The 16,280-nt window shown below is 40.5% G+C and overlaps 1 protein-coding gene across 8 annotated transcripts in view; it reads right to left on the bottom strand.

Annotated features, from left to right (window-relative positions):
• Nucleotides 1-808: 808 nt before the first annotated feature.
• The window catches only part of LOC110346938 (endogenous retrovirus group K member 7 Gag polyprotein-like), a 194,818-nt gene continuing 179,346 nt past the window's right edge, over nt 809-16,280 (bottom strand). For 7 of the 8 annotated variants that reach the window (XM_087204386.1, XM_087204390.1, XM_087204385.1 and 4 more), the window contains 2 exons: nt 7,078-10,000; nt 809-5,663 (listed from right to left, as the gene is read on the bottom strand). In XM_087204386.1, the coding sequence (XP_087060512.1) occupies nt 3,612-4,841 (1,230 nt within the window). In that variant the 5' untranslated portion in view covers nt 4,842-5,663; nt 7,078-10,000 and the 3' untranslated portion in view covers nt 809-3,611. The remainder of the gene's footprint in view (nt 5,664-7,077; nt 10,001-16,280) is intronic. The other variant, XM_087204392.1, reaches the window with a different exon arrangement.

Genomic DNA, 16,280 nt, shown 5'->3' with positions numbered 1-16,280 from the left:
AGCAGAATTCAGACAAGTTAAGCAAGTTTGCCAATTGAATCCATACATTTTTTTGTGTGATCTAGTCCTCTTGGGCACAATAATGCCAGTGTCCCAGAGAATATTATCATTAAGGTGAAACATCTCCAACCCATTCCAGTCTTAGCTTTTGGTCACCTGGTTGGCTGATAACCTTCCATTTGTCCTTTTTGATGTCTGTGGGGGGGGTTCTGCTTTTAGATGGTTGCGATGTATCCAGGCAGAATGTCCAGCCACCTTCACTGCCAAGGGAGTTGACAGGACAACAGGAACCAGTCCCTTCCAATGAGGTTCCAGGGTCTTGGAATCAAACCTGCAAATAAAAACCAAATCTCCCAGCTTATAGGGTAAAGGTTGAAAAGGTTTTTCATTTGGACTAGTCATTTTCTTTTGTAATGTCTCATCTGACTGAAGCTGATGAACGGCTTTAGATTCCACTTTATTCCAAGGATATTACTAATTAACTTAGATATCTTAGCCGTAAAGACTGGACCATTGTCAGACCCCAGAACTAAGGGCAAACCAAAACGGGGAACTATTTCTGCCAGGAGCTTTTTAACTGTTACTTCTGCTGTCTCCCTCTTGGTGGGGTATGCTTCTACCCATCCTGAAAATGTATCCACAAAAACTACCAGGTATTTGTACCCATACATGCCAGGCTTTATTTCAGTAAAGTCCAACTTCCAATGTTCTCCTGGAGTTAGTCCTCTGTGTTGGACTGACGGAGCCAGCCGTCACTAGTGGAACAGTACCTGAGGAGAGGGGTGAGGATTAAGAAAAAAACACAAACTTGAGAGAAAGGAAAGGGAGGAGAGAGCGAGGGCCTTCTCCTTCCCACTTTATTGAGCCTTTTATATATCCTCCTTCATTACCCACAGCCTCCCTCCCTTCCTCCCCTCATGATCTCGTGACTAATTATTTTTACAGAGAAAAGGTCAAATATATCTTTACAATTCCAGGAATGTTACTTTCTTGTCCAGCAGACATTCAAATCCTTTCTATATTCGTTGTTTTCTTTAAAAGTCAACATCTTTGTTTTTGTACCAGTTTCATATCCTGGCTCATTATGTTCTTATCTGACTCAAGAATCTCAAGGAGCTTAGGAGTCTTTCAGGGTTGTTTCGACCCTTCGCTCTCCACATCTCCCCCTTCTTTATTTATTAGATGACCGTGCCTGTCTTAGGTGAGATCTCAGGACAAAATCCCACCTTACCCGTCACTGGGAAGAGAATCTTCCCTGCCTTAGGTTGGTAAGGGATTCTCCTGGTCTCAAACCCGTCATTGACTAACCGGCCTCTTACTTAGGGGTGATCAATTTTTGATAATGTAATCGAACAGCCAATGTTGAGAACATGGATCGAACATACTGGCTGAATATGACAAAAAAAAGAAACATAAGCAGAAGTCTGCCAGCCAGTAGTCCAAGACCTGTCACTATGTGTTTGGCAAAAAATGAGGAAGGCACCAACGTTTTCAAATGATCATAAAGGGACTGTGCCACCTGCGCAGGTGACAGGCTTGTTCTTCCTGCTTGTTGAATGCTCAATATCTGCTGATGGAGCTTTAATAGGTCGGAGGTTTCATTGCCATGTGACCATGCCCCTTTTAGATGTCCTGGACCATCTGCCAGTTATAATCTGTTATATTATAAACTAGTGAGGTGACACAGATCCAATGATATTCTGCATGGCACTGTAAACGGTTTCTATGTTTGAGAGCCTCAAGGGAGCGTCCCAAATATATTACTGTGTCAAAAAGAGCATTCAATTTCTCTTCCATTTTTACATCAATGTCTTCTTGCAACTCTAAGCCTTGTGATACATTCAGTGAAAGATTATCTACAAAAGCTGCTGTTTGCACAGACTGAGATAAAGCAACCGGGGCAGTAGATAAGCTAATCAAAAATGCTATAAAGATAACAATTCCGGCTACAATCATGCCGGCCACCCTTTTTTCTCTTTTCAATAAACCATTTAGACTCTCCAATATTTGAAGTCCTTTTTCTGTATACCATGGTTCTGAAAGATTAACTGGCAACATTACAAAAGAGGGCTGATGAATTATTAAAACATTTTGATACCCGAATTTCACACAATTTGACAATGTACAATTATCACGTTACATTCAATTGATGAGTTCCACTTTCATAATCAATCTCAAAACCTCCCAATAACAGTAAGTAGGGCTGGGGCACACAAGCTGTGATGTTTCCCTCCAACCCAGAGTCTGGCCCCACACCAATCCTTTTTATTCCCCCCATGGCAACCATAAATTTCCATATCATGGGCTGAAAAGGGCCAGAAGGTACTCGCCAAAGTTCCACAGTCAACTGCTGTTCTGTGTTCGCCCCACCTTGACAATTGTCCAATTGGGCACTCCAATCCTGTAGCACTTCTTGTTGATCAGTGAAGTTATAGATGGCCAGCCAGTCCACTCTACATCTGGCCCATGGTATGGTCCTGTTATTGGTGAGTGTTTTATTCATACATTGGAAAATTCAAAATGAAAAGGGTATGGTTTAAGAGATTCTGAGGAGACAAGGGGTATAACTCCCCCTTTTTTATTTTCTGAAGCTGATGTTTAAGGGTATTATGAGCTCGTTCAACAATCCCCTGCCCCTGGGGATTATAGGGTATACCAGTTTTATATATCAGCATACAAGTGTGCCTATTTTCATAGGTGGCTGGAGCATAAGAGAAGGGCAAATACCTGAATCAAAAGGTTATTACCATAAACAATATGTTGGAAGACCCATATAATTAGAGGGCATGAATACATTTTGAACACCAGAAAAGGAGCAGTAATAAATATCACAGTCACATAGAACCTTATGTTTTTCACTGTAGTTTGGTACCAAAACCATCTTTCCAATAACACTCTCTTTTTTATGACACAGAAATTAAGCTTTTGAAGATGACCAATGTGGACATATTACAATAACATATTTAGAACTTAACCAATGTAAACATTTTACAATAACATATTTAGCAGTTAAACATCAATGATAACCAATGTAATCAATTTATAACATATTTAGAATTTAAACTTCAACGATAACCAATGTAATCAATTTATAACAACATATTGAGACAATATTTGTTGTGGTGTGTCTCCCATAAGATTATAAAAATTACTAGGGGGTCCCTTTAGTGAATTAAGACCAGAATAATTATTTTCTGGGTGGCCACTTCTTTATTCACCAAAGGGAGTACCCACAGTCTCTATTTATTTTGACAAACAAAGAATAAGAATATATATATCTTCTTATTTTACAACTGCTTATTGCAATTTGATTATTGCATGTAGGTGACAATACACATTACTTTTATAAAATAAATCTCGGTGGCACTTTGATCAGTTAGCAACCTGGGAAGGAGGGCATGCCTTTAATTTAATAACATTTATCTGTAAGGCAATTTAACAATAGGTGAATATCTTTTGAGAAAAAAAAAATTTTTTTTTCAAAAGGTGAAAAGGAAGAGAAAAAAAAAATTGAGCTCAACCGTACAAACAGACAAACAACAGACAACAGACAAACATATAAGACAATTTATAAAATTAGAGTGTACTCAAATATATTTGGCCAAATTGAATTATAATATCCTTTTTATGATTATTAGATTTGTAATTGTATGACTGGTCAAAAACTTTGGAATAATTAACAGAGATCTCTTGAAATTAGAATCAGAAGGAATGAAAGTGCTTTTATACCTGTAAATATAAAAAGAACTCCAAGTCCTTGATAAGGAAGTAGCGAACTCTGTCTTCCACAATAGATAATCTCCACCAGAGAGGCACGCTCTAGCTATTTGTTTCCAATCCCCAGGAGGGAGAGCACCCGAGCTTAAAGACTCCAGCATGGCCTCGGTAAAAGGGGCCATAGGGCCATACTGAGCACAAGCAACTTTTAGCTCCTTAAGTCGTTTAAAAGGAAGAGGTCTATGAATGCGGACCATTTGCCCTTGTTGATCTGGTTCCTTAAAAACAGGACAGACCCTTTGGAACCCAGCCAGATCCTCCCCTCTCTCTGCGGCCGCCTGTAAAGTAGCCTGCAGGGCCGAGAGAGGGCGGGGCGCTGGGGATGAGAGTCGTGGGACAGGAGGGGAATCTAGCTGAAGATCGGGGCGGGCAACCTCAGGAAAAGGGTCGAGCCCTGCCAGGATGCTGGGCCGAAGTGGCCGTTCCTTCAGCAGTGCTTGTTCCTTTTGTGTCCATTTCCAATTAAACCATAACATATCTAAAGGATTTGAAGGATGTGTATTTTCAGATTTATCCTTTTTATCTTTCACTTTCATTTTTTCGGTAAGAGCTATCAGAGAGAAAGGAGGCCATTTCTCATTACTATACTCAGTCGCCTCCTCCTCCAGATCCATGGCATCGGAGGGGTCGAGGGGTTCATCTAAACCTTCTACAAGAGGGGGGGCTGAAGGAGGGCACTCAGTTTTTGGGGGGTTTTCTGGTTTTTTTTTTTTTATTAATCTTGGAGCTGCAACCGGCAGGGGATCAAGACCAGCAATTATACTAGGAATTATTCGTCCCTCGCCCTGAGCCTTCTGGCTCTCCTCTTCCACCTTTATGCCTGTCTGCCACTGCTGGCAAAGAAACTCCAATGTCTTTTCTAACCTAGAGTAATCTTGTAACTGTTTTCCTACTTTAGTCCAAAGTTCCAAATCAATTGATCCCTCTTCGGGGAACCATGGGCAGACATTCTCTACAAATTCCAAAAAGTGACACAGTTGCTGTTGCCCAACCTTAGCTCCCCGATTACAGAGCATCTTTTTAAATATCTGAGCGAACAGCATCCGACTACTAGTAGTCCCCATAATTTATATCACCGCTCCGTACTTACTTGTCGGAGCTCACAATCCAGTGGCGTCCTTCACCTTGTCCTCAATTCTCAGGTCCCTGTTCGGGCGCCACTCGTGATGGAGCCAGCCGTCACTAGTGGAACAGTACCTGAGGAGAGGGGTGAGGATTAAGAAAAACAACACAAACTTGAGAGAAAGGAAAGGGAGGAGAGAGCGAGGGCCTTCTCCTTCCCACTTTATTGAGCCTTTTATATATCCTCCTTCATTACCCACAGCCTCCCTCCCTTCCTCCCCTCATGATCTCGTGACTAATTATTTTTACAGAGAAAAGGTCAAATATATCTTTACAATTCCGGGAATGTTACTTTCTTGTCCAGCAGACATTCAAATCCTTTCTATATTCGTTGTTTTCTTTAAAAGTCAACATCCTTGTTTTTGTACCAGTTTCATATCCTGGCTCATTATGTTCTTATCTGACTCAAGAATCTCAAGGGGCTTAGGAGTCTTTCAGGGTTGTTTCACCCCTTCACTCTCCACATTGGACCCCAGGGGGCCCGGTTACCCAATTAGCATTTACCTTGAGGTAGGTGGGGCATCATCTCACCATGTCCTGGGCCTTTTGGGCTTATCCCTGGCTGACGAAATGGGGTTGTAAGGCAGCCATCATCCTTTCCTCACCGAGGTGGGTAGACTCATGTAGTTCTCGCAGCAACGTGTCTGCTACAGCGGCTGGGAGCACCAACTTTCCCTCCTTAGTCGTCCACCACCCATGTCTTCCTCAAGTCCAGCGTCTCCTGTTCATTTCCGTTATCTCCTTGTCTGTATATTTAGGTTTTTCTGGGAGTAACGGTGTGGGAAGCAGAACCATTTGCTTCCCCACTGATTTTTGGGTGGCTTGTCTTGCTGTCTGATCAGCAGCATTGTTACCAATCGCCTCGGGGCTTGACCCCTTTTGGTGCCCATGGCAATGGATGATGGCAACCTCTCAGGGCAACCAGATGGCTTGTAGCAGTGCCAATATCTCAGTCTTATTTTTAACTTCCTTCCCTTCAGAGGTTAGCAGCCCTCTGTTCTGATAAATCTCCCCATGTACATGGGCAGTGGCAAAAGCATAACGGCTATCAGTGAATATATTTATCCTTTTTCCTTTTCCCAATTCCAGAGCCTTAGTTAAAGCAATCAGCTCAGCCCTCTGTGCTGATGTCCCTTGAGGTAGCCCCTGCTCCCATTCCACCTGGTGGTCCTGGTTGATCACCGCCACTCCAGCATGCCGTACACCATCACAAACAAAACTGCACCCATCAGTATAGAATGTTATCTCTGCGCAGGGGAGGGCCTGGTCTGTCAAGTCTGGACGTCCTCCCCTCGAGTTTTCAAGAGTCTCAAGGCGATCATGGATGGGCATTTGTTCGTCAGATTCTGGGAGTACAGTAGCTGGATTGAGGCCAGTGGTGGTGGCAAACTTAATGTGTGGCTGTTCTAATAAGAGTCCTTGATATTGTAACAGTCTGGCATTAGACAGCCATTTGCTAGGTGAGCTATTCAACAAGGGCTCAATGGCATGGGGAGTGATCAAAGTTAAATCCTGTCCAAAGGTCAATTTGTCAGCCTCTCGGGTTAAAGCAGCTGCTGCTGCTACTGTCCTCAAACAAGTAGGCCACCCTTGGGCCACTGGGTCGAGCTTCTTTGAGAGGTATGCCACAGGCCTCTTCCATGGCCCCAAAAGCTGAGTAATCACTCCCTTAGCCACCCCATTTTTCTCTGTCACATACAAGGTAAAGGGCTTGTTTAAGTCTGTCAATGCCAGGGCTGGTGCCAATGCAAGTGCAGTCTTAAGCAATTGAAATGCCTGCTGGCAAGCCTCAGTCCATTCAAGGGGTGTATTTCCTCCCACAGTGGCCTCATGCAGGGGTTTGGCACTCTCAGCAAAGCCAGGAATCCAAATCCTGCAATAGCCAACTGCCCCTAGGAACTCTCGCACCTGTTTCTTTGAGCCTGGCTTCGGAATCTGGAGAATTGCAGATACCCTCGATTCTGCCAGCCTCCTCTTTCCCTTTTCAAGAATATAGCCCAAGTAGGTTACCTTGGTTTGGCAGAGTTGAGCTTTCTTCCAGGACACCCTATATCTCAGTTCCTGGAGGGCTTTCAGGAGACCCTCGGTGGCTGCAATGCATTCTTTATTGGTTGAAGTCCCCACCAGGAGGTCATCAACATACTGAAGAATAGTTGCCTGGGGAAACACTTTTCTTACCTCTTGCAGATCTTTGCTGAGAGCTTCCCCGAACAGAGTAGGGGAGTTTTTGAATCCCATCAGCAGCCAGGTCCATGTCATCTGTCCGGTTGTTCCCATGTCTGGGTCAGTCCATTCAAAGGCAAAGAGGGGCTGGCTCACAGGTGCTAGAGGCAGGCTGAAAAACACATCTTTAAGGTCTAATACTGAGTACCACACATGACCGGGAGGGATGAGACTCAACAGAGTACAGGGGTTTGAATGGTCTCCACCTGGCTGTTTACTTCCCGCAAATCCTGTACTGGTCTGAAGTCTGAGGTGCCAGGCTTCCTCACAGGAAGCAGGGGTGTATTCCAGGCTGACTGGCAAGGGACCAGGATGCCGGCTTCCTGGAGTCGGTGGATGTGTTTGGATATCCCTACCTTGGCCTCCAGCTGAAGGGGGTACTGCCGCACACGGGCGGGGGTGGCAGAGGCCAACAGTTGAACCACCACTGGGGCATGGTGTTTGGCCAATCTGGGTAAATTGGTTTCAGCCCATCCTAGGGGAAACTTTTTCTGAAGGTAGTCCCATTTTTGTTCAGGAGGTTCTATGCCCTCCTTTAGCAGCTTAAATTCATCTTCAAGGGAACCGTTACCATAATGGCAGAGGGTGGCTTGAGTTTGAGAGTCCCTCCTTCAGGCTCAAAGGAAATAATAGCCCCCAATTTTCGTAGTAGATCTCTTCCCAACAATGGGTATGGGCACTCTGGGATGACTAAGAAGGAATGAGTAACAGTGCCTTTTCCCAGATTTACAGTTCGTTTAGTGGTCCAAGGGTAAGAGGCCGACTGTCCTGTGGCCCCGGTAATGGAGGACTTTAGGGAAGAAAGGGTTCCAAGGGGGGTCTTTAGGACAGAATGGGCTGTGCCAGTATCCACAAGGAATTGGACATCTGTTCCCCCTATTTCCAAAGTCACCATAGGCTCATTAGGGTCAAGCGGCCATGAGCCTCGGCCTCGTCAATCTTCCTCATCTACCAGGAAAACTCCATCTCCTTTTTTAGTCTCTTTCTCTCTCTCTTTCTTTTCAACTTTTCACAATCCCTCTTGTAATGGCCCTTCTCTTTGCAATATGCACATTGATCCTTCTCTAACAAGGGCCATACTTTACTTTTAGCTTCTTTTTTATTCTCTCTGTATTTCTTTTGGACAAAACCTCCATCTGCCAAGGCTGCAATGTTTGCCCTTCCTATCTTTTTAGCCATTTTATCCTCAAAAGGATCCCTATTGTTAAACACCTTCATTGCCATACTCATCAATTTTTCCCTATTCTCTCCCTCAAATCCTTCCATCCGCTGCAGTTTCTTTCTAATATCTGGGGCCGACTAAGTAACAAAAGCCAAATTAATTGCCTGTCGATTTGCAGGGGCATCTGGGTCAATTGGAGTATATGTACGGTATGCTTCCAACAGATGCTCCAGAAAGGCAGAAGGGGAGTCCTCAGGTCCTTGAAGGACCTCGCTTACCTTGCTCAAATCGGTAGGCTTTCGAGCGGCTCCCCTCAAGCCGGCTAGGAGATGCTGACGGTAGTTTTGGAGAGCTTCTCTCTCGCCCGAGGAATTAGCTTGCCATGGGGGATGGGTGGACGGAAGTTGAGCCTCAATACGGGCCCGCTGTTGTTCATCGAGGGGGCCCTCTGTTCCCCCTAACACCAACTTTATGGCTTGCCCTCGGATCCTTTCTCTTTCCTCAGAGATAAAAAGAGCTTGGAGAAGTTGTTGACAATCATCCCAGGTTGGGCCACGGGTATGAAAAACAGATTCTAGGAGGGAGATCAAAGCCTGGGGTTTTTCTGAAAAAGGGGCTTTTGATGTTTCCAATTATACAAATCACTGGTAGAGAAAGGGATATAGACATAATGACCCTGTTCTATTTCCCTAAGAGGCAGAAAAGGAACTGAACTAGTCCCTTCAGTGAGAGCTCTGTGGGGACCATAAGCTGCCCCTGTTCTCATGTGGGAGGGGGAGGTTATAGAATCTGGAGATTTTCCTTCTTCGGGAGGAGGAGGAGAGAGAGTTTTGAGATCTGGGCCCGGCTTTATCAGAGGAGGAGGATGGCTCTACATAGGGTGGAGGTCTTATAACAAGATCTAAGGGGTCAGGATCTTGTGAGAGCACCAGCTTGGGAGCCTGGATTTGGGCCTCTTGGGGTTCCCTTGGGGCCATAACCAGAATGCGAGACTTTGTTGGCAGGGAACAATGCTGCAACCATGCCAGAGGCTCTTGACAAGCCCGAACCCAGATATTTGTATATGGAAACTGATCAGGATGGCTAGGGTGTCCGGTGACCCTTTTCCATACCACCCTGCAGAGACTTGGGTCAAAAGAGTCCTCAGCTGGCCATCCAACTCCAAAGGCCGGCCATTCCAATTGACACAGGGAGAGAAGATTTCAGTGAGAAAATTTAACCCCATATTCGTTCTCCTGTTTGGGGGGAAAAGCCAATTTAAAATTAGTAAGAAAACAATCCAATGGGGTATTTCTGGAGCAGGATCCTCCCATCTCCGCCCTGATGGTTTGGAAAGAAATACAAAATTAAACACACAACGGACAGGACACTAACGTATGAGTGACAAGACGAACAGGAGCCACAACAAAACTGAAACTAAATCCTCCCTTATTCCTTGTCAGAAACCGTGGGGTCAGAGGAGGCTTACCAGCCCGTCAGTCACCTCACTCCTGACAACAAAGGGTTGCAACTGGCCAAAAACTTACCTCCAGAGGTTTTCTGAGGTCTGTGCCTGAGAGTCTCCTGCTGGATCCCGCCACAGAGTCTCAGCTGAACTGGGGTTCCTTACCTGGGGATCTCACTGGGGCCTCCAAAATGTAAGACCGTTGGCCTTGCCAAACGCTCCGAGGAGCTGACTGCAGCAAAGAACACCCAGGAAGGAACACACCAGACAAGCTGGAAAGTAAAACAGACCTTTATTAGTCTGGCCAGACAGCACTCCCAAAGCAAAATAGCTTAGAGAGGCAACTGGCTCAGAGTCCGAGGCTGTTTTTATAGGGGGTTGAGGGGGAAGTTAACATATAGAATTAAACAAAAGGGGGCAAAGTTTAGTGGTCGACTGTCACGTATTGATGGTCAGCAGACATTTGCAGCTTGTTCTATAGATTGTGGTGTCTGGAACATCAGTTCCAGGCAAACAAGGAGTTGAGTAGTTTACTTTGGGACTTTAGGTCTGTTACAGATTTTTATCTAGTGTCCCAAAACTAACAAGCATCTTTATCCATGAACTCACATTTAATCACAATGGGGCTGGAGAAAAGGAACAAAGGTTATGTAGTCCCACCTCTCAAGGCTAGAAGAGCTTGGAGTGACATATTTCAAGCCCTGAAGGAAAACAGCCTCTAACCCAGATTGATGAACACTGCAAAACTATCTTTCAAAATTGATGGTGAAAACAGATACTTTCATGAAAAAGAGCACCTTAGGAACTTCATGAATACTAAACCAGCACTCTGAAAATTTTTAGACCATATCCTAGGAAAAGACAATGAGAATCACAACCCAGGAACCCCAGCAGAATGAATCCATTGGGCGCAACAAAAAATTGAATGTAAAGGGGGAGAATCCAACAAAAAGAAAAAGTCATGACCATGATAAGTCAATACATACCTGCACTGGCTATTTATCATCTTCTCATGTCTACTTTTTGCTTGGGTTGTCTATTAATGAGCTCTAAGAGTTCTTTATATATTCTGGTCATAGGTTATATGCATTATAAATATGGTCTGTTTAAGGACTACTTTTCATTTTCTTAACGATGTCATTTAAAGTTCTAAATTTTGATGGAATCTCATTTATCAATTTTTTCTTTTATACATCATTTTTTTTATATCCTAGGAAATTCTTGCCTACCCTAAATTCATAAACATTTTCCCTTATAATTTCTTCTTAAAGTTTTATAGTTTTAGTCTTTCATATTTAGGTTCGTAGATCCTTTCAAGTTATTTTTATGTACTTAAATAAAGGGTTGAAGTTAGTTTTTTATATACAGATACCAGGTGTTCTAGTGCCAATTGCTGAAAATAATTTCTTTTCCTCTGCTCTTGAATTGAGTTTATGTTCTATAAAATGTTACTGTTAAATAATCTTTCAAAACTCAGTGGTTCATATATGTGTGGTTCTATTTCTAGATTCTCTGTTTTATTCCATTGATCTGTATGTCTTTCCTTATGCCAATATTGCATTGATTACTGTAGCTTTAGCAGGAGTCTTTAAATTAGGTACTAAGTGTCTTCCAACACTGTTTTTTGTTTAACTTTTCTAGGTCCTTTGTACTCCTATATAACTTTTAAATTTCAATATCCAATTCTTCATTTACAGCAAGTATACATAAACCTGAATTTTTATATATACCTTGTGTTTTCTAATCCTGCAAAATTCAAATACAAATTCTAGGGGCTTCTAGAGATTTCTTAGTATTTTCCCTATAGATGATCATTTATTTCATCTACATATAAAGATTTTGCTTCTACCTTGCCAATCATATGATAATTGTGTCTTTTTATTGCCAAACTATTTTGGTTTGGGCCCATGTTTCAAAGTTTAATGGACAGATGAAGAGAAGGCATGTCTGCCCTTGTCTCCCACCTTAGGGAGAAAGCATTGTACCTTTTCTATTCATATAAGGCATTTTTGCTGGAAGCATGGAGTACATGGCTTATCTGTTGAGAAGGTTCTGTTCTACTTCTAATCTTCTGATAGCTTTTACCATGAACAGCTGTAGAATTTAGTCCAATACTTTTTCTGCAACTACTGACAGTATCATATGGCTTTTTCCTTTCCTCTGTTAAAATGATAACTTATGGGGGTGGATCTTCCAATGCTGAATCAAAACTGCCATCCCTATAATAAAACCACTGTCTACATACTGCCAGATCTGACTTCTAATAGTTCATTCTGCTAAACAAATTTTTATCTCTGTTCATACTTTTTTCTTCCATTATCTTTATCCAGTTTTAGTATTAGCACAATGTTGATATCCTAAAATGAGGGGAGAAGTGTTACTTGTTTCTTCTGCTTTAAATGTTTGATATAATTTATCAGTTAAAATGTATATGAGCCTATTGTTGTCATATAACTAGGTTTACAAGCTAGGAATATACTTTCTTTAATAAGTGCTATTCAAATTTTATATTTCCTCCAGAGTCAGTTTCATTAATTTGTCTTCCAAAGTACTTCTTAGAAGTCGTCAAATTTATTTCAAGAAAGACTTTTGTAATATGCTTTCTATAACCTTTTAAATTCTGTGAAATCTGTGCTAATGTCCTCTAAATTTTGATATTTTAATCTAAAAAATGTATAATTGATATTGTGTAATAGGAAGTAAAAGTCTAAAGGAGTAGGGGAAGTGGGAGGGATGGGGAAAGGTAAGAAGGGAAAAGAAAAAATATGAGAAAAGAAAAAAAAATGGAAACAAATTCTTTGCAAATAGGGAAGGGTGGAGAGGGGAAAGGGAGGGCAGGGGAAGGGGGGGAAAAAAGAACCAAGATACTCATGCAATGGTACAAGGTCCCAATGATGAATGTAACTGTATTTTATACCTAAAATGTACCAATAAACTTCATGGAAAAAAATCATTCATTGATTTTTCCTAATCACTTTTAAGTTTCTGTTACTGTATGGGCTTCCAGGATTTTGACTATGATATGTCATGGGGAGGTTTCTTTTTCTGATCACGGCTATTTGGGGTTCTATATGCCTCATTTATCTGTATGTTAAATTGTTTCCGCTCAATTGGAAAGATTTCTACTACCTCTGTAAAAAGGGTTTTATGTCATTTTTTTCTGTCTTCTGATTTTTCACTAATTTCTATTAATCTTACATTTGTCTTCTTTGCACCATCTAGCAAAACTTGGATCCATTTTTCATGTTCTCTTTTTGTTTTTAAGGTATCTCTCATTAATTGGTCACTGACAACAGCCCTGTCTTCTAGTTCTGACACTCTCCTTACACTGATCATGTCTTCTACCCATACTTTTGATAGAAGTTTTAATCCCCTGAATTTCTGTTTGGACTTTTTATGGACTCTAATTCTCTTCTATTCTAGTCATTCGTGTTTTTCATCATTTGGCTTAACTCTGTTAGCTTTTTATTAGTTTCTTCTATAGACTTGCTGATGGTTTTGTTTATTTGGCCCATTATCTGTTTACTTATATCTTCACTATAAATTCCTTATTGATCTGCTATCAATGGATTTGTTATTGCATTCTATAAAAACTTCAGGAAAGATCTAACACCAATACAGCTCAAGCTCTTTAATAAAATTGAAATGGAGAGACTACATCCAACATCTTTCCTAGAAGCCACCATTATCCTGATTCCAAAATCAGACAAGGATGCAACCAGAAAATAGAATTATAGGCCCATCTCTTTAACGAATATACATGCAAAAATCCTCAACAAGATACTGACAAGCAGAATGCAATGAATCATCAGCAAGGTCACTCATCATGACCAAGAAGGCTTCATTCTAGTGATGCAAGGATGGTTTAACATATGCAAATCAATAAATAAAATATATCATATAAACCGAAGTAAGGACAAAAATTACAAGATTATCTCAATAGACACAGAAAAAACAGAATTTGACAAAATTGAACATCCTTTCATGATAAAAAATATATTGAAGAAAATAACTATAGGAGGATCTTATCTCAATCTGATAAAAGCCATTTATTAAAGTAACATCCTATTCAATAGGAGAAAGCTGAATACCTTCCCTCTAAAATCAAGAACAAGACAAGATATCCACTATCACCACTCCTGTTTAACAGAGTACTCAAAACAATAGGAAGAGCAATTAGATAAGAGAAAGCAATAAAAGGAATATGTACAGAAAATGAAGAAGTTAATTTTTCATTATTTGCAGTTGGCATGATCCTCTACATAGAAGACCCTAAAATTCACTAAAATACTCCTATAAATAATAACCAAATCTGCCAATGTAGCAGGATACAAAAATAAATAGTGTTTCTGTACACCAATAATAAACTCACTGAGAAAAAATTAGGAAAAAAATTCACAATAGCCCAAAGAAACATTAATAGGAATTAATCTAACTAAGGAAGTGAAAGTCTGAAAATGTAATATTCTGAAAAGGGAAATCAGAAAATAGAAATATATCCTCTGTTTCTAGATATGCAGAAACAATATAGTCAAAATAGGCATACTTCCAAAACTGAAATTTAATGCAATCCAAATCAAAATACCAACAGCATTCTTCACAGGACAAGAGAAAACAATCATAAAACTCATATAGAGCAAAAAGAGACCCAGGATAGCAAAATCATTCTGGGTAACAGCAACAAAGCAGGAAACAGTACGGTCCTGGATTTTTATGTAAAAAATTATAGTTATGAAAACAGTATCAATGTAACAAAATAGAGATGCAGAAAATGCCCTCAACACATTTAGCTATTTCATTTCTGAAAAGGAGGCTAAAAATACTCACTGGAGTAAAGATAGCCTCTTTAATAAATGGTGCCAGAATAACTAGCCATCCATATGCAAAAAAATTGAATATAGATCCATATATCTCAATATGTACTAAATGAAACTCAAAATGCATCAAAGATTTAAACGTAAAAACAGAAACACTTAACCTGTTGGAAGATAAACTAGATAAAACTCTTGAAGTTATTAGGCACAAGCAAGGATTTTTTGAACAAAACCCCAGTTGCACAGGAAATAGTATCTAGAATCAACAAATGGGATCATATCAAATTTAAAACCTTCAGTACAGCAAAAGAAATAGCTAAGAATGAAAAGAAAACTTCAGAATGGAAAAACATTGTGCCATCTATTCCTCAGACAGAGAACTAACATTTAAAATATACAAAGGACTCAAAAAAATTAGATCCCCTAAATGTAAAAACCCAGTCAAAGAATAAGTGAATGAAGTGAATAGACACTACATGGAAGAGGAAGTACAAATGGTCAATAAATATATGAAGAAATGTTCAACGTCGCTGGCCATTAGAGAAATATAAATTAAAACAACACTGAGAATTGCTTCTTGGCCTTTTGGCTAAGATCAAGTGTAAAATAACATGAGATTCCATCTTACCCTAGAAAGAATGACTACCATGAAGAAATCAAATAATCACAAAAGCTGGCAAGGCTATGAGGAAAAGGGAACCTTTTTACATTGTTGGTGGGAATGTAAATGAATATAACCACTATGGAAATCAGTATAGAGATTCAACAAAAACTAAAATTAGAAATTCCATTTGACCAAGGTATTCTCCTTCTAAGTATCTTCCCAAAAGAGTTAAAGACATCATATTATAGTGATACATGCATACCCATGTTTACAGCAACATAATTCATAAGAGCTAAATCCTGGAAGTAGCCTGTAGATGAATAGATGAAGAAACCATAGTGTTTACACCCCATATAGTACAATTCTGCCATAAAGAAAAATAAATTTGAGTCATTTTTAGGAAAATAGATACATGTTGAGACCACAATTTTAAATGAAATAAATCAGACATATGAGCATAAACATTGCATGGTTTCTTGTATATGAGAATCCCAAATTATAAATAAAGAGCAAAAGAAAAGATAGATAATATGAAGTAGGAGATAGATCTTTCTCAAATAAGAAGAAGATGAAGAGATGGAGGGTGGAGGTAGGGAGAGGAGGTAAAGGGGAAGAAAAAAATAATTATGATGTGTTCAGTATATATACCAACTCTACACAATAAATGTAAACATTATGTACTGCAAACATGCACTACTCTTAAAAAGTGACTGACAGATTTTGGTACTAGTACTTTAGGAATGGAAATGTTTACCCTGTGCCATTGCATGTTGGAACTGTTTATTTTTCTTTTTTAATTTTACAGGGGCTCACAGATGTGAGTTTGCCTTAAGAATGAGAAGAGACTTTTGACTTGGACTTTTCAGCAGTGTTGGAATGTAAAGACTTTGGCAACACTAAATGCATTTTGTGCAAAGATATGCACATGGATCTTAGGGGCCAAGGGAAGAATGTTATGGTTTAGATCTGGGATGTCCCTTATGAGCCACATGTGCTCACAGAAGGGGCTTTTGGGGGTGGAGTTAGGCCCAAGGAGGTAGGTGGGGGGAGGGGTATTACCTGTAAAGTTTAATAGTCTTCAGTGGAATCCCAAACTCTGCTTTAAAGAACCACTTCAAAGACAGTTGTACAGTT

This window comes from Heterocephalus glaber, unplaced genomic scaffold (genome assembly GCF_053883595.1).
Source record: "Heterocephalus glaber isolate CG9 unplaced genomic scaffold, H.glaber_assembly_v1.0 deba00000474, whole genome shotgun sequence".
Lineage (NCBI taxonomy): Eukaryota > Metazoa > Chordata > Mammalia > Rodentia > Bathyergidae > Heterocephalus > Heterocephalus glaber.
This window is presented reverse-complemented; position numbering and strand designations above follow the sequence as displayed.